General features: G+C 44.9%; 1 protein-coding gene across 2 annotated transcripts; it reads left to right on the plus strand.

Moving 5' to 3' along the window:
• Positions 1-27: 27 nt before the first annotated feature.
• CAV1 (caveolin 1) lies at positions 28-25,351 on the plus strand. 2 transcript variants are annotated; one of them, XM_033161943.1, is made up of 3 exons: positions 28-178; positions 2,111-2,281; positions 24,548-25,351. In XM_033161943.1, the coding sequence occupies exons 1-3, from the start codon at positions 149-151 to the stop codon at positions 24,887-24,889; spliced, it is 543 nt and encodes a 180-aa protein (XP_033017834.1). In that variant the 5' UTR covers positions 28-148; the 3' UTR covers positions 24,890-25,351. The 2 variants fall into 2 exon arrangements, with proteins under 2 accessions (XP_033017834.1, XP_033017835.1); XM_033161944.1 differs by lacking the exon at positions 28-178 and adding an exon at positions 419-542.
• The last annotated feature ends 1,487 nt before the right edge of the window (positions 25,352-26,838 follow it).

Raw genomic sequence — 26,838 nt, forward strand, 5'->3', positions numbered from 1 at the left:
TTGTTTGTGGGGGGAGCGGTTGTGGTGTGTGTGCGTGCGCGGTAGTTCCCCCCCCTCCCTCTAACAATTCCGGATCTTCCTTCGTCGGATCTTTTAAATTATCGGTCAGTAACGCCCTCTGCAAAGCCTCGAGCAAGCCCAGGACAGCATGTCTGGGAGCAAATACGTAGACTCCGAGGTAGGGCATGCTTTTGCAATGTTTCATGCTTTTCGCGAAGCTGCTTTGCGTTCCTGGCACAAAGTACCTGCTTGCGCCAGCCATCTCTTGAGTGCTCTTGGCTCGTCCCTTATCTCCTGCTCTCCACGGTGGAGCCCTTTCCAGAGCTGGAACTGCAAAGCCTGTTTTCAGGGCAATCGGGGGTTATTTGTCTGTGTTGTGTTGGTAATCTGATCTCCTAGACGGGCACTTGTTTTTTCTCTCCCCCCCCCCTCCCTCCGTGCGCCCTGCGCTCCCTGAGAGAGCCTTCCTGCTTAAACTGCTTCCCCCCGCAGCATTTCCAAGGCTGTAGTGGCGCCCACCCAGGCTTAGGGACAACTCCAGAGTAAGTTGTTGGTTTTTTCCTGAGGGGGGGTTGTGTTTTGCAAATATGTTCTCTGTCACTGCCCAGTGCAAAGAAAGGACTGGGGTTTCTCTCTCACTCCCCGCCACCCCATCCCGGTCTCGGTTAATTCTTACAAGGCAGGAGAGGGGATCTACCGGAGAGCCTCTCCAAAGCTAAGCTTGTAACGAGTGTGCAAAAGGCATTTCTTCTTGGAGCTGCAGTTTGCTAGTCTGGAGAGTGGCGTGGAGTTTGGATTTTCTGAAAACGAAAGCGGCTCGTCTTCGGGCAACGGCACAACCCAACCGACCTGCACCAAAAGCTTTCAGATTTGAATGGGTTTCGAGAAATCTATGGGTGGTTGTTGTGGGTCAGGCTGGGACAGCACTCTTTCGCCTTAACTTTAGAGAGGTCCTTTAAAAAAAAAACTTATTTTTTTTTTAAAGGAGGAAGCGGAGTGATGGACGGCTGTCAAGCAAGCGACTCTTTGAATAGGTGGCATTCCAGGGAGGCACGATTAGAGGGACTTTTAGAGCCCCGTACTAACACTTATCGCGGATTAGTTCTGCCATTAACCGGCTTGCATCCCCCTCCCCCGTCCATTCAGGAATGAATCCTAACGCATGTGAGGGTTTACGACTGAATGGACCCAAGAATGAGGTATTTGTTCTGGATTAACGGATCCGGAGTACGAGGGGTGTTAAATCGTAGTGGCCTCGTTGCAGGGGATGCTTTTTCCCCATCCAACCTTCCTCCCAAGGCAAGGAGCGCTCTTCCATGCCAATATATTGGGGTTATTTAGTCAACGGGGCGGGGAGTTGTCCTCTGTCACATATACATCCCCGTCTCGTCTCGCCTTTGCCTCCCCTCCTCCTTTTGCTGGGGGCGTTCAGAAAATTGGCGAAGAAGGGGGTGCCTTTGGGTGCTTACTGAGGTGCCCACATTTGCCACTGAAGATGCTGGGTGCGGCTACGATCTTGCGCGCTCTTTCTTATGAGCGGGCCTCCGGTGGCGCGCCGGTTGGCAGCCAGCGCAAGGGCGCGAGGTACTCCTGTGCGCGTGAAACGCGAGGCAGGCAAGGTGCCAAGTGTCCCAGCTGATTTGTTGGGGGCAGGGAGCGTCGGGGTCCCCCCCTTGCTTTATTAAGGGAGAGCTGAGCTCCCTGCAAGAAGAAACTTGGGGATTCCAAGCTGTGAATTCTCCAAACGCGTGAACAGGGGCGCGGTGGCTGCGCCCTCCCCGGCTGCAAACCTGCCCTGTTCTATCTTGCGCGCGCCAGGAGAGGACCCCTGGCGGCGCGAGCGGGAGTCGCGGCTCTGCCTGGTACCGAGGGGTGTGGTGTAAGGTACTTTATGTCCATTTAAAAAGCCAGCCTCTGGGGCATTCGCCGGATGAAGTTTCTCCAGGCTTCGCGCGCTCTCCCTGACCAGTGCAGCATAGACAGCCGCTCTCTGAATGTCTGATGAGCGAGTGGGATTTTTTTGGCGTGCATCCCCTTCCCAGGACCGCGCCGTTCACTTAGTAGTTGCAGCGGATTCGCTGACCGCTTTCCCACACCCCTCCTTTTCCAGGACTTTTTTTACACAGCGCCCATCACCATCAGGGAGCAAGGCAACATCTACAAGCCCAACAACAAGGTCATGGCAGATGAAATGCACGAGAAGGAGTTCCATGACGTTCACACCAAAGAGATTGACCTGGTCGACCGAGACCCCAAGCATCTCAACGACGATGTGGTCAAGGTAGGAAGTCCAGAACTTTTCTCAAACCCACAAAAAAAGGGGAACCCACCCGAATCAGATCAGAAAACATACTGGGCTGCTGGAGGGTGGGGGGGGGGGAGGGAGAGAGAATGAGACTGGTTGGTATGGGATGCTTGAAGGAGGACTGGTTTTGGTTTAGAAAACCAGCCCCCCAAACGCAGATGGTGCTGGGGGCTTTCTAAGGAAACAGATCACATTTGTGATCGCTTTTTAGCAAAATACTTTAGTTCTCTGTCCGCTAGAATGTTTGAGAACTCCACACAGTACCTTTGCAAACTTTTAATAAATTAACAGCATGTTCAGAAAAGCTCATGAAGGAAGCATATCCTGTTTCAGAAATGGAAGTTTCTTCCTATTTACTTTCTAACGGAGCTTTCATTTGAGGCTATTTACTGGATTTTTCCAGTGTGGTAGGCTTGATAAACATAGTTATGGAAGAGCTGGGTACAAGCTCCACCCTTTTTCATGGAGGGGTTATGTGCCTTCTGACAACTCCCTGCTTTTTAAACTCAGCTGCCCTTCCATAGCCTTGCAGTAATGTGAATGTGAACATGTCATAGATTGCACAGTACCTTTACAAGTGAAAAACAACAGAAGCAGCAGCAGCTCTTGCCCGAAAGCCGTTTGTTTAGGTCTCTGAAGGAGAAAGGCTGCGATCCTGTTGACACTTGCCTGGGAATGAACCCCATTAGATAAAAATTGGCCCTTACTTCTGAATACGCACATATTGGATTGCACTCTTGGACTGTGATCCTAAACACACATACTAGAGACTCAGTCCCATTGGACTTGCTGAGACTTGCTTCTGGGTAAACCTGCTTAGGACTGCACTTTTGATCAATGTTTGCATTGATTTCTAGACATGAAGGATAATGCATATGTGCATGCACATGGAAGCTCATACCAAGAACAAACTTAGTTGGTCTCTAAGGTGCTACTGGAAGGAATTTTTTATTTTATTTTGTATTAAAACTACTGTCACTGTGTCCTCCTATTAACATAAGCAGTGCATTTTGCTCCCATGCAGGGGTGCCAACTTGAGTAAAATATTGAGGGCGCACAAACACCATCTGAATGGCAGTGCTCATCAATTTTTTTGGGGGGGGCTAACCCCCTCAAATATTTTATTGGGGGGAGTTCGAAAGGGTTTGTCCCCTAGGAGTTGGCTCCTTTGCTTTCATAGCATAGCTAGAGTATTACTTGGTCCCAAAACATAACTTCTTCAGGTTGCCTGACTAAATAGGGAAAAAATGTATTAGTATATTTTTCTCATTAAGTATCAAGCTGCCCACAAGGGCTTGGCTTCAGAAGGCGGGGCTAGGAGCTTTTTGGTTTTTTTAAAAAGCAAGACCGTAATTTGCCACTGGATGCTGAAGAAAGAGAATAATAAACCCGCAATATTTTGTCATGTTTTGATTATTTATTTAATCTGACAGCATTTAAAAAAAATAAATACTAACACTTGCAAAAAAAAAAAACCTACAGGTGGCAAACATCCCCTTAGAAACACAATTCCCCTTTCTCACTCACATAGAAGGGAATGCCAGTTCTAAGATGGTGCCCTATTACAGCACACAAGGGCATAGTCGAAAAACAAAACAAAAACCCTGTGAACAATTGCTTATTCATATACAAGTGCAGGCAGATTTACCTGGGAGTGAACCCAGTGGAACTTTCTTCTGAGTAAGCACATTGTGCTGTTCATCAATGAACTGATTAAAACTTACAGAATATATCGTCTGAGATTGATTTTTAACATGTCGCAGCCTCGGGGAAGATGAGAGGGCTTAACTGGGGTGCAGATTCGCTGCTTCGTTTTCATGGTGCTCAAATCACACTACTTTGCTAAGACAGGAATAAACAAATCACAGCTCTGGGTTAACGCTATGTCTCCCAAAGAAGCCATGGGCATCTGCCATGAACACTGATTTCTCCATAATGCTAAGCCAGCACTGTGGTCTGTTGCTTTCCAGCTGCACAAAAGGGAGGAATAGGGATGAGAATAATTTGAGCAACAGTGGGCCAACCCGCTGCTCATTCATGGTAACCTGTAGTTTGTTTCAGACGATGGCTTACCCTGAAGGGTCCAATGTTAATGAACAAGGGGGTAAATCATGTATTCCATTTCTCAGCTTTAGGGGTGAGTATTAGCACTTATGTAGCCAAAATGGCACCACACCCACTCCAAGATTTAAAGAAATAATTTTAAAACTCGTTGCAAAAACGAGGGGACAAAAAAAAAAACCCAAAACAAATTCAGTGATGACTGATTATATTCAGGGGTCATGGAATGCTGGTTGGATGTTTAGGTGCGGAACAGAAAACTGGGAGGGTGGGCAAATGGAATGGAGTCTCCTGGAAAGGGTATAGCTGCATGGCTAGAACCCTGAACAGGAGAATTACACTTTTCAACATTTCGTTGCAAGCCTCACTTGTGTGCTTATTCTGTTATATGGACCTGACTTTCCATGGAATCGTTTTTGCAAAAGCATTGCTTTATTCACAGAGATGGGAGCACAGAGACAATCTGCCTCATGCAAATGGAGATAAAAGGAGTGGGGGGAGAGATCCCTTTTCCAATCTAAAAATGCCAAAAGGAGAAATCATTAAGTGAATTGGAGCAAATGCCCTTCTGGATCTCTTGTTAATTTTGTAAATATCACATTTATACTAGTCCAATGTATCTGGGTCAATGGAAATTACTATCGGGGCCCATCTAGGTCAGGGGAAATCATGGATGTAATCCATTCCTGGCAGAGGCAGATCATGCTGCAGATGTGATGGCCAAGGATGGTTTGTAGTCCAAGTTTTGCTGAACTTCTGGAAAAACATATTTCTGCAACTCACTCATTGTAAGCAATCTGATGCTGCAGTGCTACATCATGAAGCCTCTTGAGTGGGAGAAGAAACCTTTGCATCTTGGACTTGTGCCCATCCCAGGTGTTGGTTAATTCTCCACTCCCATCAGCCCCAACTGTTTTGGCCAAGGATCACAAATTATGGAAGCTAGGGCCCAGAAAGGCTTTCTGTCCCAGATAGATATCTGTAAGGTTCCACCTGCTCAGTGGAGGTATTGTGGAGAAAAATAGTTTATTCTGTTGGCGTAGAGCAGGCATAGGCAAACTCAGCCCTCCAGATGTTTTGGGACTACAACTCCCATCATCCCTAGCTAACTGGACCAGTGGTCAAGGATGATGGGAGTTGTAGTCCCAGAACATCTGGAGGGCCAAGTTTGCCTGTGCCTGGCGTAGAGGGAAGAAGTCGCTCCTTTCTATAGGCTGATTAGCAACAGAATGTTTGCTTGCAGAACCGGACCTTCCAAGTTTTCTAAACCCCATCATTCAATCTAAAGTGTTGAAAGGGCCACAGCTCAGTGGCAGAAGTCCATTGACTTACTTCTGAGCGAACTTGCATAGACTCTTGATATCTTAGGTTTCTCATTATTAGGCTACTTTGGCCTGCAAAAGTTAAAGAATCATGCAAAACAAAGCACAAGAAAACAGATTGAATAAATAATATAATCTTTCTCTTTTAGGAAGAGAAAATAAGCCTGAGAAGGGGAGTGTTTGAGGAGTGAGGAGAATAACATATTTTCTAACTCATTCTTCAGCATCAGCTGAGGTTCCCAAAGCAACAAAACCTTCTGAGGATTAGTGATATGTGCAAGGCTGAATGGAATCTAGATAGCTCTCAACAACATTACAGAATGAGAAAAAAAAATGGATCCTACTGGGAATAGGAGGCCAATCACTGATGAGGAAAAAGCACATATCTTTAAGGAAATGTTTGCAAGCGTCTCTCAAAGGAGAGATCAAAGATGTCAGTTATATCCTGCGTCCCAAAGGAAAATGAGAACATTGGGAACAACTTCAGACAGTGGACCCTCTCAGAAACAAAAGATATTTTCCCCAACTCAAGATTCTTATTTTCAAACCCTTCTTCCACAAATCTAATTTACTTCTTCAAGTATGTTTGTGGGAAGACTCACTCATTCAGATGTATGAGCATCTACCTCTACTCTGAAATGAAACACTCTTGAAGTAACAACCAAGAGACTTGTGGCACCTTCAAGATTAAGAAAGCTATTGTGCCATAAACGTGTGTGGACTAGAGTCCATTTCAACAAATATGATGCCTAGGAACAGTTTTACCACATAATCTGTTTGTGTTGACCAGTGTTCCCTGGAAGTTACAGGGTGGCCATATTTCCAAACCTTTATGGTACTTGGCCTAGAAATGAATAAATCAAGTTCTGTTTACCAGTGCACAAAGCTAATCCTGAGTTTGTAGCCCTGTTTATTTGACATAGGTTCCCTTCATGCCTCTAGCTAGAAATATGGTAGGCTACTGAGGTGAGGATGGGGAGCCAAGGGATGATATAATTGCAACCAGAAGAGTATCCCTACGGATAGCCTTAAATGTATAAAACGAGTTAATTGTATTAAATACTAATAAAATAATTTAAAAAATCTTATTGTAACATTTGGAAACAAGGACCTAGTACATGTCATTTATCCTGTCAGATTAACTGTGCAGAACACTAAGACATGGAAGCAACAATTCTTTCTTTGTGAGCCACTACGCCTGCTTCTTGGGAGAAAAGCAATGACAAACCTAGATAGCATCTTAAAAAGCAAAGACATCACCTTGCCGACAAAGGTCCGTATAGTTAAAGCTATGGTTTTCCCAGTAGTATGTACGGAAGTGAGAGCTGGACCATAAAGAAGGCTGATCGCCGAAGAATTGATGCTTTTGAATTATGGTGCTGGAGGAGACTCTTGAGAGTCCCATGGACTGCAAGAAGATCAAACCTATCCATTCTGAAGGAAATCAGCCCTGAGTGATCACTAGAAGGACAGATCCTGAAGTTGAGGCTCCAGTACTTTGGCCACCTCATGAGAAGAGAAGACTCCCTAGAAAAGAGCCTGATGTTGGGAAAGATGGAGGGCACAAGGAGAAGGGGACGACAGAGGATGAGATGGTTGGACAGTGTTCTCGAAGCTACTAACATGAGTTTGGCCAAACTGCGAGAGGCAGTGAAGGATAGGCGTGTCTGGCATGCTCTGGTCCATGGGGTCACGAAGAGTCGGACACGACTGAACAACAACCGTAGTTACTGTCTTTACATTTCCCCTTATATCTCACCACAAAGTAAAAGTGCTAGAGACTTGGTGTGTGAGAAAGAGATAAGATGAACTATCAAGAACTTGGAATATCTGAGGGGAGCAGGTCCACACAGGCCTTCCTGTGGCTACTGCCCTGGTTTCCTGGAATGTGGAGTTCTGGGTAGGCCTAACTTGGTGCGATTCCCCCCCCCCCCAGGTGTGGCAGATGTGAGAATCACTCATGTCTCAGCATACCAACAGAAAGGATGAAAATAATATACACATCACAAACATTATTATTTCTTAAGGGAGCAGCCTGGCCAGACTGACTGTCAAATAACGTTTAAAGGGAATGTAGACAGCTGATCTCTTGCTTCAAACCACAGCTTCTTTACTCAGGCCTGTCTCAGTATGGCTCATGGTATCCCATAGGAACTGTTAATTCTGGGCACAGCACTAACGTGTATCAATAATTAAGGTTTGACAACCCACTTTTTGCTATGTGTTTCTGGGGTATTTATCTCAGTGGAAGCCTGAGGAGAACCCTTGAAGTAATAATAAGGTCACCCTGAAGGTGTATATTCAAGATCCTAGAAATAGATCAATCATCCTCTCAGTGCAGGGCTGGCTCCAGATTTGAGGGGGCTTTGGGAATGTGGGAACCCTTTTAAATCACCGGGCCCTTGGCTGCCATTTTAAATTTCCCACAATGCCCCAGAGCAATGTAGCATCTGGTTCTGCAGTGCAGTGTAGGAAATTTAAAATGGCAGGTGGCTTCCAGGGCCAGCCCAGGTATCCCAGGGCCAGCAGCTGTTTGAGGATGCCTGGTGTTGATCCTGACCCTGTGGTCATCCATACAGAGTGGCTAAAAACGTGGGCGTTTCCAGCTTTCAGTGTTGTGACCTTCAGGTGAAATGGCAGTTCTAGTGACTGATAGTATGGAAATTAGGATTAGTCATTTTTTCTATATCTATTAACACAAAATACAAAAGTGCAACCAGGCTCAATTGCCATAATTTTTAAACTTTGAATCCTGCTACCCCACTCACCCCCCATTTCTGAGCATTTTAGCTATTTGTTCAGGACTTTTGCATTTCTTGTCGCTCGCTCTGTGCTGACACCTACACAGCACCATAAAAGCAAAGCCAACCACAGAAGACAAATGATTAGGCCGGGGACAAGGAATCTGCTCTGTAAGCAGTTCATCAAATGGCTTCAGTAATTTTTTTGTATTTTAAAAAAAATGCCTCGTAACTCATAAAAAGCAGGGGGTGTGCTCCCGCGATGTACATTGCAAGGTGCTACATAAAAGTCTATTGCACCTGAGGCTACAAAGCTGAAGACGATTAAGCTTCAAGGCAGAGGTGAGATATGTGCAAGTAATAGGAAGCCAAACAAATTTCTGAAAGGATCATGCTTCCTTTAGCTTGGTAACCACTGTCAGGGCCAGAGGGTGGCTGTATCCTCAGGTGAGACCCCTTCCTGTGTCAGTGGGCCTTAGTAGGCTTACCTGGCTGCACTGGCAGTTTTGGGCAGCTGGCTCTATCCACCTGCTAGGAGGAAGTAGAAGGATGGCTAGATCTAGCTACCTGGTCCTCTACAGAGTGCCAGGCTGTAAGAATGGCCCATTGGCAGTGGACTCTGGCATGGCCCTGGGGCCCTGGCAGCTGCCCAAGGGTGCCAGGGTGCTATCTCCTGCCCTGACAGCTTTGAATTTGGGGACATTGCCTGGGTTTTTAGGAAGTTTGGCTTCATTTCCCCTTGCTCCTTCCCGTGTCTCATAGAAGCAAAATAAGTTAGGTAGAATAAGGTAAACATGCAAATGTGCTTGATTTGCATCCTCTCTGTAGGTTGCAACGAAGCTTTAGTTCACTACAGTGGTACCTCGGTTTACGGACTTAATCCGTTCCGGAAGTCCGTTCTTAAACCAAAACCGTTTTTAAACCGAGGCGCGCTTTCCCTAACGAGGCCTCCCGCCGCCGGTGCCCTTCCCCCGTTTGGATTCCATTCTTAGACTGAGGTAAAGTTCTCAAACCAAGACACTGTTTCTGGTTTTGTGGAGTTTGTAAACCAAATCATTCTTAAACCGGACTGTTCTTAAACCGAGGTACCACTGTATTTCGGTTACGTTTATTTCACCATGTTATTTTAATGGGTAGGGGGTGCACAAATCATCTGGGTATTGTGTCCAGTATGCACTTCACGGTTAAGTGTATGGTATGGATCTGATGCTCTCCCATATGCGTGTATTTGAAAATTCTGCCCATACCAAAGTAAATAGCAGCTGGGAAGAGTCTTTGAATAACCTTCTCCCTGACATGCTGTTTCGCATATACTGTATAGAGAAAGAACTCCTGAAACATGTACACATATACACTGCAGTCTGAAGTAGTACAGACTATAGTTTTACCATCTCGTTAGGCTGTTTGTGAAGACTAAGCCAGACCTGAAATTTTTCTTTAAAAAGAAACAAAAAAAAACCCCAACTCATTCCAATATCCACTGTTGGATAATTCCATTATTAGGACCAACCAAAATGTTACAAAATAGTGGACAATTTTTTGATATCTCTGGAACTTCTGCAGAACTTAAAATGATTCATAGAATCATAGAATCGTAGAGTTGGAGAGGACCCTGAGGATCATCTAGTCCAACCCCCTACAATACAGGAATGTGCAGCTGTCCCATATGGGGATCAAACCTGCAAACTTGGCGTTATCAGCACCATGCTCTGTCCAACTGAGCTCCCCATTTTGCGGCATTTTGGTTGTTCCTAAGAATGGATGTGTGGAATGGATGCCCGACCAGAGATTTTGGGGGGCAGGGGTGGATTTTTTTCTTACAACCTAATGCAAATTGCAATCCTACCCACACCTAGCCTACTCATAAGTAAGCAGCCCTATTGAGTTCAATGAACTTACTCCCAAGTAACTGTGGACAGGATTACATCCATAGTTTCCTTTGCCTTTTTATGTTCCTTACAAAATCATAATATATAGTTCCCAGAAGCCATGCAAGTTCCTTTAGAAATCAGCAGAATGAATGTTCGCTTATTCTCCCATTCTGCCCTTTGATAATGCTTCATAACCCCCAGTGTAAGTGAAAAGGCTTGAAATTTGCATTTTCAAAGCAGAAATTTAAAACAGGCATGATTTGACCCAACACCTGAGGAAGGAGAATCTTTTTTTTTTTTTTAAAGTATTGTACAATAAAATCACAGCACGGTGCATAAAGGGTGTGTATCTAGGGGAGAGGGAGGTACTGCAAAATCCTTTGCTACTCCAAGACTCTGGGAACAGTGGCTACACATCCTTACATGTACAAAGAATCTGCTAACGCCTGCAGAGTTTATGCGCACCGTTTATATACATTAGGATTTATGCCATAGTTTCTCTGCTTTTCCAGTGCTTTTTTGTTCCTTCCCCAAGCACAGCCTCTCCCTACTCCCACACATGGCCTTTCTCTGAAACATTAAATGTAGTCTTGGACGCCTGTTGCCTCTTCGTATCCCTAATCACAGCCAGCTCTAGATTATGCTGGACTCCAAAAACGATGGGGCAAAGTGAAAGAGGCCCTTGTTTGCGTTCCCTCCGGCAACTCCTACTCACGGTTGCCTACAACTTGGCGCTTAACTTTGTTTCTGCGTGTTTCGGGTTGTGTTTGTTTTCATAAACTTAGGCTGCAACCCTGTGTTGTACTTAGAAGGAAGTTAGGTTAGCACACCCTCCAACATTTCTCTGATGAAAATAGGGACGTCCCATTCCGTAATGATAATTTTACTACTCTGGGCAGATCCCAACATATATAAAAACATAATAAAACATTAAACTTTGCCCTATACAGGATTGCCTTGAGACGGCTCAGGGATCAGATAACTCTATACTCTCCAACATTTCTCCAATGAAAGTAGCGACAGCCTAAGGAAAAGCGGGACATTCCTAGATCAAATCAGAAACTGGGATGGCTTCTCTAAATCAGGGATGTCCCTGGAAAATAGGGACACTTGGAGGGTCTGGGTTAGCATCAGGCTCCAAGGCCCACACCAGACTTCACACATGGATACTGATGATCAAAAACATCAGGCTGTTTCTCAAGTGCAGCTAATTATTTGAGCCATCCACTTAAGCAGCTGTTTCAGCAGTGTGGAATTCAACTCGCATCAGGATTAAACATATTCCAGATTCTTGGTCTGGAGATCCTCCCATCCATCTGATAGGTATGTTGGCATCTGAGAGCGTGGCATTATTTGCACATCCAGGCAGATTTGGAATTTGTGTTTATCTGCGATGACTTAAAATGTCTGAAAGCAAAGTGGATACCTAAGGTGAAACAACAATTTCTGTCTGTATAACAGCAATTATTTCAATTAACCATGTCCAATAGGACTTTTGAAGCTACTAACATGAGTTTGGCCAAACTGTGGGAGGCAGTGAAGGATAGGCGTGCCTGGCGTGCTCTGGTCCATGAGGTCACAAAGAGTCGGACACAACTGAACGATTGAACAACAACAAAAATAGGACTTTAGCCCTTACAGTTTAGCATTGGCTTATGATGATTGCTATTGCCATGTTGGAATTATGGTTGTTGGGTGTGACCTTCCATTGTTGATAATCAGCTGCGTAGTGTGGGAAGGGGCCACGGGAGCAGTTGCCCCGGGTGCAAAAGTGTTAGGGGGCACAAAATTTCAACATCCGGTGCTGCCTTAATACAGTTGCATGCTTCCATCGCTGGGTTCTGTTGAAAACGGCTTCTCCATGCAAACCAGGAAGTAACCTCTCTAGGCAATGTAGCAACTCTTCTTTTCTTATCACTGCAGCTGCGATCTCCTGGGTGCAGTGCTGTCAAGTATCCCGTTTCCCCCGGGATTCTCCCTTATTTCAAGCAGTTTCCCGCTGCTCTCCCTTATTTTTTATTTCCCTTAAATATCCTGTTTTTAATGGAAGCAGCTCCTCCCCTGCTGGCCAGGGACTGGGTGGGAAGACCTCGCCTACTTGGAGAGAAAAGCCTCAGCCCTCAAAGCAAGTGGGAGCCGTTTCCCGTGCTTACAGGGGGGGTGTATTCCTCCCCCTGCATCAGCCCCTATCTGTTGCCGCCGAGCCCCTCAGCTGGCCAATAGGGTTAGCTGGCGGGTGGAGCCTGGCTGCCTTTGAGCAGCTGCTGCTTCCTGTCCTGTTTTGATGGGATCAGACAAGAAGACGATGGGGCTCCATCGCGTGGAGCACATGGCTGCCCTCCTCTTTGCTGGCTGCCCTCCTCTTTGCTCTGCTCCGAGCCCGAGGCCGCTTGGAGTTTACATTGCTGCTCCGCCCACTTTTGCTTCTGGCTCCGCCCACCACTGACATGTGACTGTCCCCGGGATAGGTGAGACTGCTGATCCCTTATTTTCAAATCCGAAACTTGACAGCTATGCCTGGGTGATGCAGATGCTGTAAGGCAATAGGGGTTGTGGCTTAGGGAGAGGACGTGGTCTGGAAAGAGTTTCAACAGCTGGACAGGAAAACTTGGAGGATTGCAATGGCACTCTCCCCCCTCAAGCCTGATGTTCCCTACATCTGGTGTAGTTAATATGCATAAGTTGGGGCGCAGCTTACCATTATGAGCTCCCTTCCCATCACTGTGTGCATTCACTGTACACACAGTTTCCACCCGAAAAGTGCTTAGGGCATTGCATGTGTGCATGTCTATTTTCAAGGTTCTCACATATATTTAAAAAATCAGGTGATTTACTAATGTCCTGACATAGATTTGGAACTTCAGTTCACTGGTCGTATTACAATATATTTCTCTTTCTCTTTTTAGCTTTCATAAATCTAAGGATTCCTAAAATTACCTAAGCTCTGCTGACTTGTTGATTGATGCAGAGTCCAGCTCGGTAATATCTGTGGACCGCTTGTTTTACTTTGGCACCCTGTTAGGAAAGTGAGAATTTTATCTATCTTGGACGTTAAGAACTATTCCTCAAGGAATGGACCAGTGGCGATGCTGATTAGGAGCAAGGACCAATTTTGTTTATGTCTCAGTTTTTTCAGCATAATTGAACCCTTATGTACTGGTTTTCACTTCACTGCCCACGGCCATGAGTCATAACCCCGTAGGAAAATGTTTGCTTGCTATAGCTATGTGTAAACCATGTGCATAAAAGTCAAAACAGCAATTTATTGGGCAAGGCCAATGGCCCACCCAGGGCAGTCTCCAAAAATGGCTTGTTGACATGCATCTCTCGCAGCATATGGTACCCATATTTCTGTCCAGGGGGGATATATGCCACATACCCCTTTAGACATTATGCCAGAAACCCAGGAAGTAGGTTGGTGTGCAAGCCGCTCACGCATCTGGTTTTCCCACTACAGCATAACATCCAGATCCAGCTTCAGTATCGGAGTCTGTAAAGCAACATTTAATGCCTGGGCTGTTTCTTGTATTCCAGCATGAAAGCACCTGCCACCAGTATTGGTAAAAGCAAGACCACCGTTCCACTTCCTGTATGCATGCTTCTGCTCTGAGTATGCAAGGGGGAATGGACAAAGATTGTCAGACAGTTGTGCTCAGAGTGGAGGCTCCTGGGAAGGTCAGAAGAATAGGCATCCCTGATTGGCTCGGGGAAGTTGCAGCTACTCCTGCTGATTCCAGTTTGCTCATCATAGAATTTTCAACACACGTAGGCAAACTAGATTGAGAGCATCCTATCTAGTCCTGTTCACTCAACACGGCATATATAGTCATGCACTAGTTTCCTTCCCCCTTCTCCTCACTTGCATGTAGAGCCAGTGTGGCGTAGTGGTTAGAGTGTCGGACTAGGACCTGGGAGACCCGTGTTCAAATCCCCACTCAGCCATGAATCTCACTGGGTGACCTTGGGCCAGGCACTGCCTCTCAGCCCAGCGTAGCTTGCAGGGGTTCTTGTGTGGATTAAACGAGGAGAGGGAGAACCACGTACACTTGGAGAAGAAAGGTGGGCTATAAATACAATAAATAACTAAATAAACGCAGCAAGCCTTCAACCTACACAGGGGTTACGTTCTGGGGACCATGCCTAAAGCCAAAATAGAGTACAGTGGTGCCTCGCAAGACGAAATTAATTCGTTCCACGAGTTGTTTTGTATTGCGAAAAATTCGTCTTGCGAAGCACAACCATAGGAATGCATAGGAATTTAATTCCCATAGGAATGCATTGAAATTTTCGTCTTGCGAAGCATGACCATAGAAAAATTCGTCTTGCGAGTCACCCTTTCGTTAGCGAATGCCTTTCGTCTAGCGAGTTTTTCGTTGTGCGAGGCATTCGTCTTGCGAGGTACCACTGTATAGTCAAAACATACTGGGTGCAGTGGCAGGTAGGATTACCAGTCCTCCCCCCCCAAAAAAACCAGGCTTCTGTCCCCTTTTAAATTTTTAATTTTTTTTTTTTTTTTTTGCCAAGTACATAAAGCTGAATGCACACGAGGTCAATGTGTGTAAGTTGCAGGCTTGCTGTAGATAAATAAATTAATGTTTTCAAAAGACCTTGGCCCTCTTCTCATATTCTTTTCCATGCACTGATTGAGCAAAAAAAAATGGGAGAGGAGGAATTTTCCCGCATAATGGAAAGAGACAGTGAGGGTCTATGCGTGTCCATTGAGGCAGTGGGTGCAATCTGCTCCCTTTCCACACATCCTATCAAGGCATGGAAGGGAACATGCCTAAAGGAAAGTTTTATGGAGATAAACCTAGGAGCACACGCAGAGGCATCAGCTCTGCACGTGTGATCCGGGACCAATCAAAAAGCAAGGTCACCTCCCACATAAGAAGTAGAGTCTTTTTGCACACCTGAAAGTCAGGATAGCAGGTGTGATCCCAAACGCAAGCACCTCTCGAAGGATTTCGCTGTACATACCATGTTACATTGACTGAGCATGTGCCTTTCTAGTTTATGGATTTTCTGTGAATGAAAATGGGTACAGAAACAATGCACGAGAGAATTTTGCATTTGGAATTTATTTGTGCATGGCTAAAACAAGAACACATGATTGCATTTTTTTGTCAGATGCCACTGAAACAGAAATAAACTTGATAACCTCAAAATTCTCAGGACCTTCAATGCACTGCAGTCCCCTCTACCTTCCAGTACATTTCTGTTAATGGCTTTAAACTCTAGACCTCACTTGAGAGACTAATATCTTCTAGGATGTAGGGTTCATGGGTTTCGGATGAATTACACGAAGGATAAATATGGCCCAAAGCTTTGTTTATATCTAGCGCGCTTGCTTAGTTTTCAGCAAAGTGCTGGCTGATAAAGTTCAGCTTCTCAAAATAGGAAGGAGGAAAGATTCCATCACAGCTAAAGGTGAAAGTGCTGCATTCTTTGGTCGGCCTGCGCCTGTCAAATTCATACGCTAGGATTTACAAAGGACAGCAACGGAGCTGAAGTTATAAATGTCCATTTATGCAGCATGCATTTCAAGCACATGCACACGCCAAAGAATCCTGGGAACTGTAGATCTACAATTCCCCTCACCCTTAACAAACTACAGTCCCCAGGATTATTTGGAGAGCTTTAAATGTATGGTACGTAGGCAACCTCTGACAAAATGCAATTTGGCTGCACAATCTTTTAAGTCAGATATTACACTACCTTGCCGACAAAGGTCCGTATAGTTAAAGCTATGGTTTTCCCAGTAGTAATGTACGGAAGTGAGAGCTGGACCATAAAGAAGGCTGATCGCCGTAGAATTGATGCTTTTGAATTATGGTGCTGGAGGAGACTCTTGAGAGTCCCATGGACTGCAAAAAGATCAAACCTATCCATTCTCAAAGAAATCAGCCCTGAGTGCTCACTAGAAGGACAGATCCTGAAGTTGAGGCTCCAGTACTTTGGCCACCTCATGAGAAGAGAAGACTCCCTAGAAAAGACCCTGATGTTGGGAAAGATGGAGGGCACAAGGAGAAGGGGACGACAGAGGATGAGATGGTTGGACAGTGTTCTCGAAGCTACTAACATGAGTTTGGCCAAACTGCGAGAGGCAGTGAAGGATAGGCGTGCCTGGCGTGCTCTGGTCCATGGGGTCACGAAGAGTCGGACACGACTGAACGACTGAACAACAACAACAACAACAAATTACACTTCAAGTGAAAGAAGATCTTTATTTGCAAATGACCATAAGGGAAAGTGCTCTTTGAGTAGGCCAGTCTCCCCCAGCCTAGTTCACTCCAGAGTTTTTTGACTACATCTCCCATCAATCCCAGCCACATGGCTGCACCTATGTTGGGGGAAACCAGCATGCGGGATTAAATATTTAACTACACGCTACTTTAAATGTGCAGTGTGCAGCTTCATCAGGTTCCTGGCCCCACATTTAATACTAAGCATGAGACTCCGGGATGCAGGGAAAGGTAGATTTAACCCTTCCCTCCTCAAGTGTGATCCCAACAAAAATTGACCCCAGTGCATCCATTAGCACCATTTTCATTGGGATTGCAGCTGGGGAGGTAAGAGTTAAACTGCACTGCAGCCCAAATAAAAAGCAGAGGCTGCACTTAACTATTCTTTTAATAAAAGAAAACCAAACCTGATGAAGCTGCATACTCTGCATTTATCGTAGCGTCTAGCCAAGTCAGACGTGCCAAACAAATGCCTGCCATCTTGGCTGTGAGTCCTGGAAGACCTGCTCCCTGCCTTGCAGGCCCTTTTCCACCTGGCCTGAGGGATTGGGGCCCTGAACGACTCCAGCTAGAAAAGCTGAGACTGTTGGACAAGAATCCTAGATTGTGGTGTTCTCTGGAGGGTTTTGTTCGATACGGTTGTGTGCTTCTTGATATTTTGTTTATTCGTTATTCTGACTACTTTTACGTTTGCCGGGATGTAATTTTTTTATGTTGTAAGCCGACTCGAGCATGGCTTTAACTTTGGAAAGGCGGACAACAAAATGACTTGGACTCCTTGGCAGGTTTTGAATAAACATTCACAATTTTATTGGTAGAATATATGATAGGTGAAGTAATGTTATGTACAAATTCATAACATGCAGAAAATAATACGTATAAACAAATCGGAGAGGGGAGCTGAGGGAAGTCTTGGGGGGTGAGGGAGGGGTGGGGGGAAAGGGGGGAAATGTAACTGATTAAATTGATTGATAATTTGTTTTGTAAACTTTGTTGTTGTTTTTTTAAATAACTTTGGAAAGGTGGCATACAAATGAAACGATTGATTGAAAAGTCGGGATCACAACTCCCATCAGCTGCAGCTAGCATTAGCCTTGCTAAAATACCTGGATTGTGTGGTTGCGAGACCACACAGATCCCCTGGATCTCTGGCTGCTTTTTCCACTGCAGATGCTTCGGTCCAAAATCAATCCCACATTCTTCTCCTGCAATTGATACCTTTCGCAGATATGTGTGTGTTGACCTGTTGTGGTTCTCCAACTGCAGCGTTCCTTTGATAAGTTGAACATCCGGATGTCTGCTGGTTACGTGTATGTTCCAAAGGAAAGGGGAAATCTCTGTTCAGAAAAAAAACCCCAGGCTAGTTCCAGTACTTGCTCCACAATCTCTGTAGCTTTTGGCACCTCGTGGTAAGGCTCTTTGTTTCATCTCAGTTCAGGCTAACTTACAAGGTTCTCCAAATGATCCTTAATGGCTTTGTAATTATAATATAACCACAGAGCCTAAGAGAGAGAAAAAGGCCACCATCCCACTTCTCCCCTTTTAAGGAAAGTGAATCCATTCTCTGGTAACGTTCCAATTTTGATCTGTCTCCCCTGCCTGCCTGTTCCCTGCAACAAGACTTCCATGACTCATAGCTGTGGTCATTTTATGAGCAATGCATATTTGCTCCAAGTGAATTGTTTCAAAAAGGAAACTGAGCACTATGGGAACACGAGTGTGATAAAATCTTTCCCTATTGTAATAATCTTATCTGTTTTCAGCTGTGCAGTTTGGGTCATTAAGCATGTGAGGATGCATTATTTGCCCTTGAACATGGCAGATTTTTATTATTTCCAGAAGCAGCAGCATCCTCTGATGGTCTTTTTTAACAATGAAGTATTTAAAACACACAGAGAGTCATTCAGAGAATGGTGGTGATTATAATGGAAGCCATGGGTGGGGAACTTTTAGCACTGAATTTTCCCTGGACTGCAACACCAATCACCCTTGACCATTCACCATGCTTTCTGGGGCTGATGGGAGTTAGAATCCATCTACCTCTGGAGAGTTGCATGTTCCCCATCTCTGTTGTAAATTTAGAGATGAAGGCATCCACCTACAAACGGTATGAATTAATTCACTGATAATCAGAGACCTCAGGGAAACAGGGATTCTTAATATAATTTTAATCAGCACTACTTCCTCTGAAACTAAGATTAATCATGATGGCATGGTGGAAGATAACTTTTTGCAAACATTTAACAGTGCACTCCTGTACACATCTACTCAGGAGTAAGGCCCATTCGGAGCAGAGGGGCTTAATCCCAGGTAGGTGGGTATATAGGATTGGAGCTTTAAGAAGGATTAATTTCCTCCACCCACCCAGAACCCAGGGAGGCTTTTTATCTTTTCTCCATCCCACTTCCAACAAGGCTAAGGCTCCTCTACTTACTTAGAAAGGGGAATTGCAGCAGAAGTTAACTTGCATAGCAAGCTTGGTAGTAATATCTAGGACAGGCATAGGCAAACTCAGCCCTCCAGATGTTTTGGGACTACAACTCCCATCATCCCTAGCTAACAGGACCAGTGGTCAGGGATGATGGGAGTTGTAGTATCAAAACATCTGGAGGGCCGAGTTTGCCTGTGCCTGATCTAGGACCTAACCGCTAAGAGCAATAGCAGTGTGGTTGAGAAGCAGGGAGCACCCTTTATCCTTTGGGATTTTACTTCAGAAACCCCAGTAAGGTTTGTTACTTAATTAAATTTATGCAGGTTTCTAAATCCCAACACCGTGAAGACTACAACTGAATTCAAGAGAGCATGACTAAGTGCACCTGCGCAAGAATTTCCAGCATCGAAAGATTCCTTTCTTCAACATACCTTCCCTTTTGACTTTATAATGCAGGTCTTAAACAAAAATGCAAACTTTCCTTAAACTTCTGCAGCTTTCTGGTGGATCTCCCCCCCCCCCCAAGATTCAGAGGCCTTTATTTTGGCTACAGTCGTAAACACACTTCTACGGGAGAAAGTTCTATTAAGATTAGAGGATTTTGCTTCCAATAAAACAAATTTAGGATTGTGCTGCATATTTATTCATTTAAAACACACACACACACACACACACACACACACACACACACACAGTGTCATTTGAGCAACGGAACCATATGCAAAACTAAGCTTTAATATTTCTTATAGCAAACGTGAACAAAAGATGTTGTACAAGTGACATTACCAAATTGAATGGTAGGAAGCCAAGCAGTATTGAGATCAGGAAACGGGTTGTGGATGAAGAAGAGATTATCATACCGTTTAAAAACCTTGACCCCAGCAAAAGGTTTTTATGGAGTTTCGTTTTTTGTTTTTTTACCTTGGTCAATTTAGAAAGAGAGAGAGATTCATTTCCTCCACATTTCCAAGCTAACTAACTTGATTTGCACCCTGTGGATGAATGCACAAATTGGAACACATTCGAATTTCACACTTCGTGAAATTTTGCGGCACAATTCTCAGCTTGAAAAATCACCAAAATGCATTCATACGTTTATTTTAGAATAAAACATGTTTAGTAATGCATACATTGATATGAATGTAGATTTTTATGCAGACTTTACAAAAAAAAAATCACAGACTAATACAGAAATGGGATGGAAGAGACACATGCAAAATAGCATTTCAAATGAGTTGTGCTCATTCCGCAACATTTCCCGGAAGCTGCAGAATCAACAAATTCCCCTGTGTACATGTACTATTAAGAAACAGGTGTCTGCCTACCTCTGAGCATGACTGGCATGCAACTTAAATCAGTTTTTAATAGCTGCTTGGAAAATCTATTGGAAATGGAACCCTTAAACAACCATCCAAAAGCATATGCCATTTCTCTGGAGTGGTGGTTAAAGAACTAGATTAGGAATAGGACTCAGACATGATGATGATTATGATGATGATTAATGAATTGCCTTCCACATATATGCCCCAAGGCAATTAACAGACATAATCTTAAAAATGGTGTGTGTGTGTGTGTGTGAACAACAAGGTATATAAAGAAACTAAGTATTTAATATTTCTGTGCCTGGGAACACAATACAATACACTAAATCTTCTTTTTACCACTCTCATGTCTTTGCCCCATCCAGCTGTTTTGATTGAAATGCTCTGTTCTGCTTTGGATGGTAGAGAGAACTGAACTAGATCACTGCCTGCAGTTTGACACCACTTATCTAAAATGACGCCAGAAACAGTGACCTACCATATGCATTAAGGATTTGATGACAGGTCCATCAAGCTTTCTTCAGCACGGCCATCATGGAATGATATCATGATGTACAATATTGGGGTGAGAGGGGGGACTTGACTTAACTGTATCGGCTTTGTCCCTCTAGATGAGTTAAGATGTCATTACGATAGCATAAAATGCTTTGAAAGCATCCCCAAGAGCCTTCAGTTGACATTAGAGGAGGCTTTTTGCAGGACCTCATCCCAGCGCCTAGTAATAACAATCAACATTTTTACTGAGGTCAACACATGAACCTAGAATGAGTCTTAGCCTACAATACCCTTTCATAGGTCCTCAACCCTTAAAATAAATCACCACAGTAACTAAATTTATTGCACATATTTATTGTGCAGTTGAGGCTCCAGTACTTTGGCCACCTCATGAGAAGAGAAGACTCCCTGGAAAAGACCCTGATGTTGGGAAAGATGGAGGGCACAAGGAGAAGGGGACGACAGAGGATGAGATGGTTGGACAGTGTTCTCGAAGCTACTAACATGAGTTTGGCCAAACTGCGAGAGGCAGTGAAGGATAGGCGTGCCTGGCGTGCTCTGGTCCATGGGGTCACGAAGAGTCGGACACGACTGAACGACTGAACAACAACAAAATTGTGCAGTGTACAAACTGATTTTTTGGGGTTTTTTAAAGCTTGCCACTGGCACTAGCTCTTTCTCCCCCCCACACACACACATTCGCACACAATCTCTCACACATGCACACACACAATATTTCAGAAGCAGCCTAACCTAGTGATACATCCATCTACTACATTTGTCACTGCCACACGTTAGGAGTTGTGGGTGGCGCTGTGGTCTAAACCACTGAGCCTCTTGGGCTTGCCGATCAGAAGGTCGGCGGTTCGAATCCCCACGACGGGGTGAGCTCCCGTTGCTCGGTCCCAGCTCCTGCCAACCTAGCAGTTCAAAAGCACGCCAAAAAGTGCAAGTAGATAAATAGGTACCGCTCCGGCGGGAAGGGAAACGGCGTTTCCGTGCGCTGCTCTGGTTTCTCCAGAAGCGGCTTAGTCATGCTGGCCACATGACCTGGAAAAACTGTCTGCGGACAAACGCCGGCTCCCTCAGGCTGTAAAGCGAGATGAGCACCACAACCCCAGAGTCATCTGTGACTGGACTTAACTGTTGGGGGTCCTTTACCTTTACCTTTTTACACGTGATAGTTGCAGTTCTAAACTAGTCTTCCAGTTACACGTGTATGGTTCACATCTTCAAGACTGCACACTGTGGACATCAACCAAGTTTATGCAGTCTTTTCAGTCTTTATTGTTGAATCTGCTTATTGGGGAGAAATCAGGTTCCATTCCCACCAAGCCTATTCATCAAATGTCTTGAAGTCTGTAATGCACAGAAGAAATAATTACCATTATGTTAGCGATAGAATGTTGTTTCGAAATAACAGGTGGGATATCAAGGTTTATTCTAGATTGCCATGTGTGTTGAAAGTTAACTGATAAAGGAGGTAAATAATTGTCTAGGACATGTAAGCTGTATTTGCAACAGAATTGCTATTCAGCTCCTTTCGGGGCTGTTTGGGGGAAATGGGAAGATCCCCAGCAGAAGCTTTCTGGAACTCTGAGGTCTGAAAGCCCTGCTTTCTAACCTCAGCTGCTGTGAAAATGCCTTTAGCTCAGCTGGTAGAGCATGATGAGACTCTTAATCTCAGGGTTGTGGGTTCAAGCCCCATGTTGGGTGAAAGATTCCTGCATAGCAGGGGGTCATTACTCTTTTTTTTGGCAGGCGTGTGTGTTGGAGCCTCAATGGAAAGGAGGAAGAAAAAGCCTGCATGTGTTCTCTGAATCCATGCACAGTTCAGTGGATCTGAGCCCCTGTGTTTTCTTTTTCTTGACGTACTTCCCCTATTTGGTTATTTTGGCGGCAATAAATATCCTGTGCTGTGGATTATATCAAAAGATGCGTTCGTGCGATATGTGGATGATCTATTTTGTTTCAAGATGTTTCTGTGAATTTTCTCGCAGAAAGAAATGTTATGACAGACTCTGTGGATATTTTGGCATTTCTGAAATATATACTCCTTTAGATACCTTTCTTTCTTTCTTTCATTGGTTAGAAAAAAGGACTCAATAACCCCTCAAATAGACAGGAAGGGTAGTTCTTCCTAATGGCCAAACTACATGTAACTTGCAAGTAAGCTGGACCCTGAAGTTTGAAAAGACCAGAACAAAAGCTATTTCATGACAGAATACACTGGGGCTATGTACACACCACACCTTTAAAGGACATGCAAAGCACACAGTTTCCCTCAAAGAATTCTGGGAACTGAAGTTTACCCCTCACAGAGTTACAGTTTCCAGCAACTCTTAACATACTACAGTGCCCAAATTCTTTGAGGGAAAGAATGTGCTTGTAATGTGCTTCAACAGCATAGTGTACACACGGCTTAGTACTACAATAAATGAAATTAACTATCCAGTGCTTTTTGGGGGGGATGCAGGGGTACGCATACCCCTAAACATTTTGTGAATCTAAGTTTGGCCTCATGGAGGGGCAGTATTTCAATATGAGTAGGAAAATGAGAGTACCCCTAAACATTCTTTTTAAGGAAAAAAAGCACTGGAACTATCAAATGCACATATACTTAGAATGCTTACATTTACATGACATGTCACAAGCTGTTTGTATTGAATCCAGTACAGCAGGGGTGAGGAATCTCAGGTCCAGGGACCAGATGTGGTCTTCTAAGCTACTCATTCTGAGTCTTGGGATTCTCTCCTTTCTTTAGGTCATGCCCCTCACTGCCTCTCTTCTGTGCCCTCCTTGAGGGCTTTGGCCTGGCTGGACTGTGTCCTTGGGTGATGATGATACAGTACCTTTTACTTTCCTGGATGGTGGATGTGAGAGATGTGTGCATAAGCCCCTCTGGTTTTGACACAAAGTGGTCACATCCATTGCTGTGACTACCTTTTGCTTCCGGCTCCACCCTTCACTGGCATGTGCCCCCTGGGAAGCAGCCCATGGGGAAATGCAACCCCGCGGCTGAAAGAAAAGATTCCATACCCCTGCAATGCAATAAAAATGCTGGTCATCAAACGGCAACAAATGCTCACTTTAAGCCAAAACAGAAAGCCTAGCCAAGATGCAGTGGTGGCCGATATCCATTGGTGGAAAGCAGGATGGCCAACCGTAGATGGAGCCAGAGCCAACAACAGGTGGACCAAGCTAATTCTAACTTTGTCCCCATCCCCATGCTTGCTTGGGGCAAAACAAATTAAGGCGGAGGAAGCAGACAGTCAGAGCCACCCTCTAGACTGGATGCAAGTAAGAAAGCAGATGGACTTGGAGGAACAAAGTTTGAGCTTGATTGGGGGCAGTGCTTCATTTTCCCTAGTGTTTGGTACAAATGTCAGAAATTGCTCAGATTATGGCTAATTTGTGACTCAAAGCTCAGCAGCTGAAAAAGCAAATTCCCCCCTGCATTCCCCCCCACACCTCTGCTTGCATATAGGCAAGACGTAAACCATTGTAAAGGCTACCGTGGCCGTCCCAGTCTTTTTCCTAGTGCCGGCACCTCAACTCCATCTCCTGTGCCTCTTTTAAAACACAAGCGTTGTGTTGATATAGGTTACTCTGGATATCAAGTTGCACGGCTGTTACCTTCAAAGTGAAAGAAGCGCCTTGTAGGGTTTATTTGTCAGATTTGATGGCTTGAATAGGTGCAGGCTTGGTTGTCGCTTTTCGATTTTCCTTCTGAACTTATGTCACCTTTTGTCTGCAGATTGACTTCGAAGACGTGATTGCCGAACCTGAGGGAACCCATAGTTTCGATGGGGTCTGGAAGGCAAGCTTCACCACCTTCACTGTGACAAAATACTGGTTTTATCGCTTACTGTCTGCCCTCTTCGGCATCCCCTTGGCTCTCATCTGGGGCATCTACTTTGCCATTCTGTCCTTCCTCCACATCTGGGCAGTGGTGCCCTGCATCAGGAGCTACTTGATTGAGATCCAGTGCCTCGGCCGAGTCTATTCTATCTGCATCCACACCTTCTGCGACCCGCTCTATGAGGCTATTGGCAAAATGTTCAGCTCTATCAGAGCAACAGTACGGAAAGAAGCATAACTGACGTTTCGAGGAGCCTGAAGAGAGGGTCTTCTTCCCTCCCCTCCATTTTCTTTTCTTTCTTTCTTTTTTGTTCCAGTCCCAAGGCTATATCAACGATGAACAAAGCAACTGGCACACGTCATCTAATGAAGCAACCAACCTGAGTGCAGCAAAGAATCACTTGCCCAAATTTCCTCCCTACTTAATCTCTCCTGGAATTATATCTTCCCTTCTTTTTTCAGGAGGTAGGCTGATCTGCATTTTTTTTATAAAAAAAAAGGCCAAATATAAAAATTGCTGCTCTCCCATTCCTAGCTGCCTATTGTTTTGCTGACCCTTTGACGAACTGACTCATGTTCTGCTTACCCTTTCCGTTCATTTGTTGCAAGTTCAGTTCACAACGCTATAAAATAAAGAGCCGAAACATTGCTTTCCAGCGCTACAACGCTGCTCTTGATTTTACTGTGAGCGACAAAAAAATAAAAAAGGATCTAAAAGCTATTGCAGCATAATGGACGTGACAAACTGGCAGATTTTAAAAGAATGTTCTTTTTCAGATGTATTGTCTGTCGACTGTAGTGCTTTACTGTAGTGGGCCATATCTAACTGCTACACACAGATAGATCTAAGTAAATAACTAATATATATATATGTGGTGAAGAGAGAGACACACAGAGAGAAACCAAATGCCTTTAGGATAACGCCTTCAACCCAGGCCACTGTCCCTGCCCACAAGATGCTACAGCTATTGCTTCACCTTTGATTTGTTTTTGTGGTTCCTCCTGAAAAATTCATTGCCGATCTTTATCGCATGTCACTAAAAGGAGTACACAAGGAGCCACCTTAGTGCCTTTGAATATGGAATCATTCGTCTAACCCAGTGGCATGAACTCCATATTGGTGGCTCTTGCATGGGACACTCTGGATCTGCCCAGGATCGAATGTACAGCTTCGCAGGAATGCACCACACATGCTTCATCATCAAGGTGTGGTTCCGGCCGATGTCAATAGCCTAGGTCAGAATCCAAGCCAGAAATGCATTGTGGATTTATTTTCTGGAACCGGGGTCCCCATGTAAAACCAGCAAACGCTCTGCGGCGCTGCCTGGGCCGGAGGATAATTTATCGCCCAAGCTACTATTAACTGCATGTCAAAGTAACATGTGCAAGAAAAGGTTCCAAGGGGATACGCCAACATTACAGCAGAGGGGCGAGGTGTGTCCAGCTCCTGCAGTCATGACAACTACGAACTGGGTTTGCAAGGGTGTTTTGGTTCGGTTTGTTTGTACAAGGGGCTCTCTTTAAAATCCCCTTGTCAGCCAAGGTCAGCATGTTGCTGGTACATTCACGCTTTGCTTACTTCACACTAATCCACCGCAAGAGTGGCTTTAGCATTATGCACTACAGTACATTGTGATTCCCGCCCCCTTCCCCCCCCCCAAGCTGAGCTGTACACATCAATCAGGAAGTCTTCGTGGAGGTAATTTGTGTGAAATTGTCAGTGACAAAAAATAAATAAATCAGAAATAAAGCCTCTGCAACATGATGTCGTGCTATGACCAGCTTGGAGATTTTGCCCTCGCCGTAAACGTTAACTGTGGTGAGAAGGTACCTTATTCAGCCTTGCAAGAAAACTGTTTGTTGCTGCTGCTTTAAAAAAAAATAGCTGTGAGGTGGATAAACTTCCATAAGTATCCAAACTGAGGAATTCTAAGGCCTGAGCTTCCTTTTGCTGGGGGTCATTCCCAGTGGAGGTTGCTTGTTTGCAACCTTGCACAGGGGCGGAGCAAGGGGCGGGGTGTGGGCTGCCCTGGGTACCGCCCTGGGGGATGACACTCGGGGCGGTGCCCCGCCCCTGTGATCGGGGCCGCCAGTGCGCGGCAACTTTTAAGGCTGCAGCGCATGAACAGCAGCACAGCATCTGTGCTGCTGTTCACGCGCTACAGCCTTAAAACTTGCCGTGCTACC

This window comes from Lacerta agilis, chromosome 10, assembly GCF_009819535.1.
Source record: "Lacerta agilis isolate rLacAgi1 chromosome 10, rLacAgi1.pri, whole genome shotgun sequence".
Taxonomy (NCBI): domain Eukaryota; kingdom Metazoa; phylum Chordata; class Lepidosauria; order Squamata; family Lacertidae; genus Lacerta; species Lacerta agilis.

Excerpts from the sequence above, each read along its gene's own strand:
- CAV1 (XM_033161943.1), top strand. The coding sequence starts at position 149 with ATGTCTGGGAGCAAATACGTAGACTCCGAG. Across the intron at positions 179-2,110 it reads GCAAATACGTAGACTCCGAG|GACTTTTTTTACACAGCGCC; the intron begins GTAGGGCATGCT and ends CTCCTTTTCCAG. Across the intron at positions 2,282-24,547 it reads TCAACGACGATGTGGTCAAG|ATTGACTTCGAAGACGTGAT; the intron begins GTAGGAAGTCCA and ends TTTTGTCTGCAG.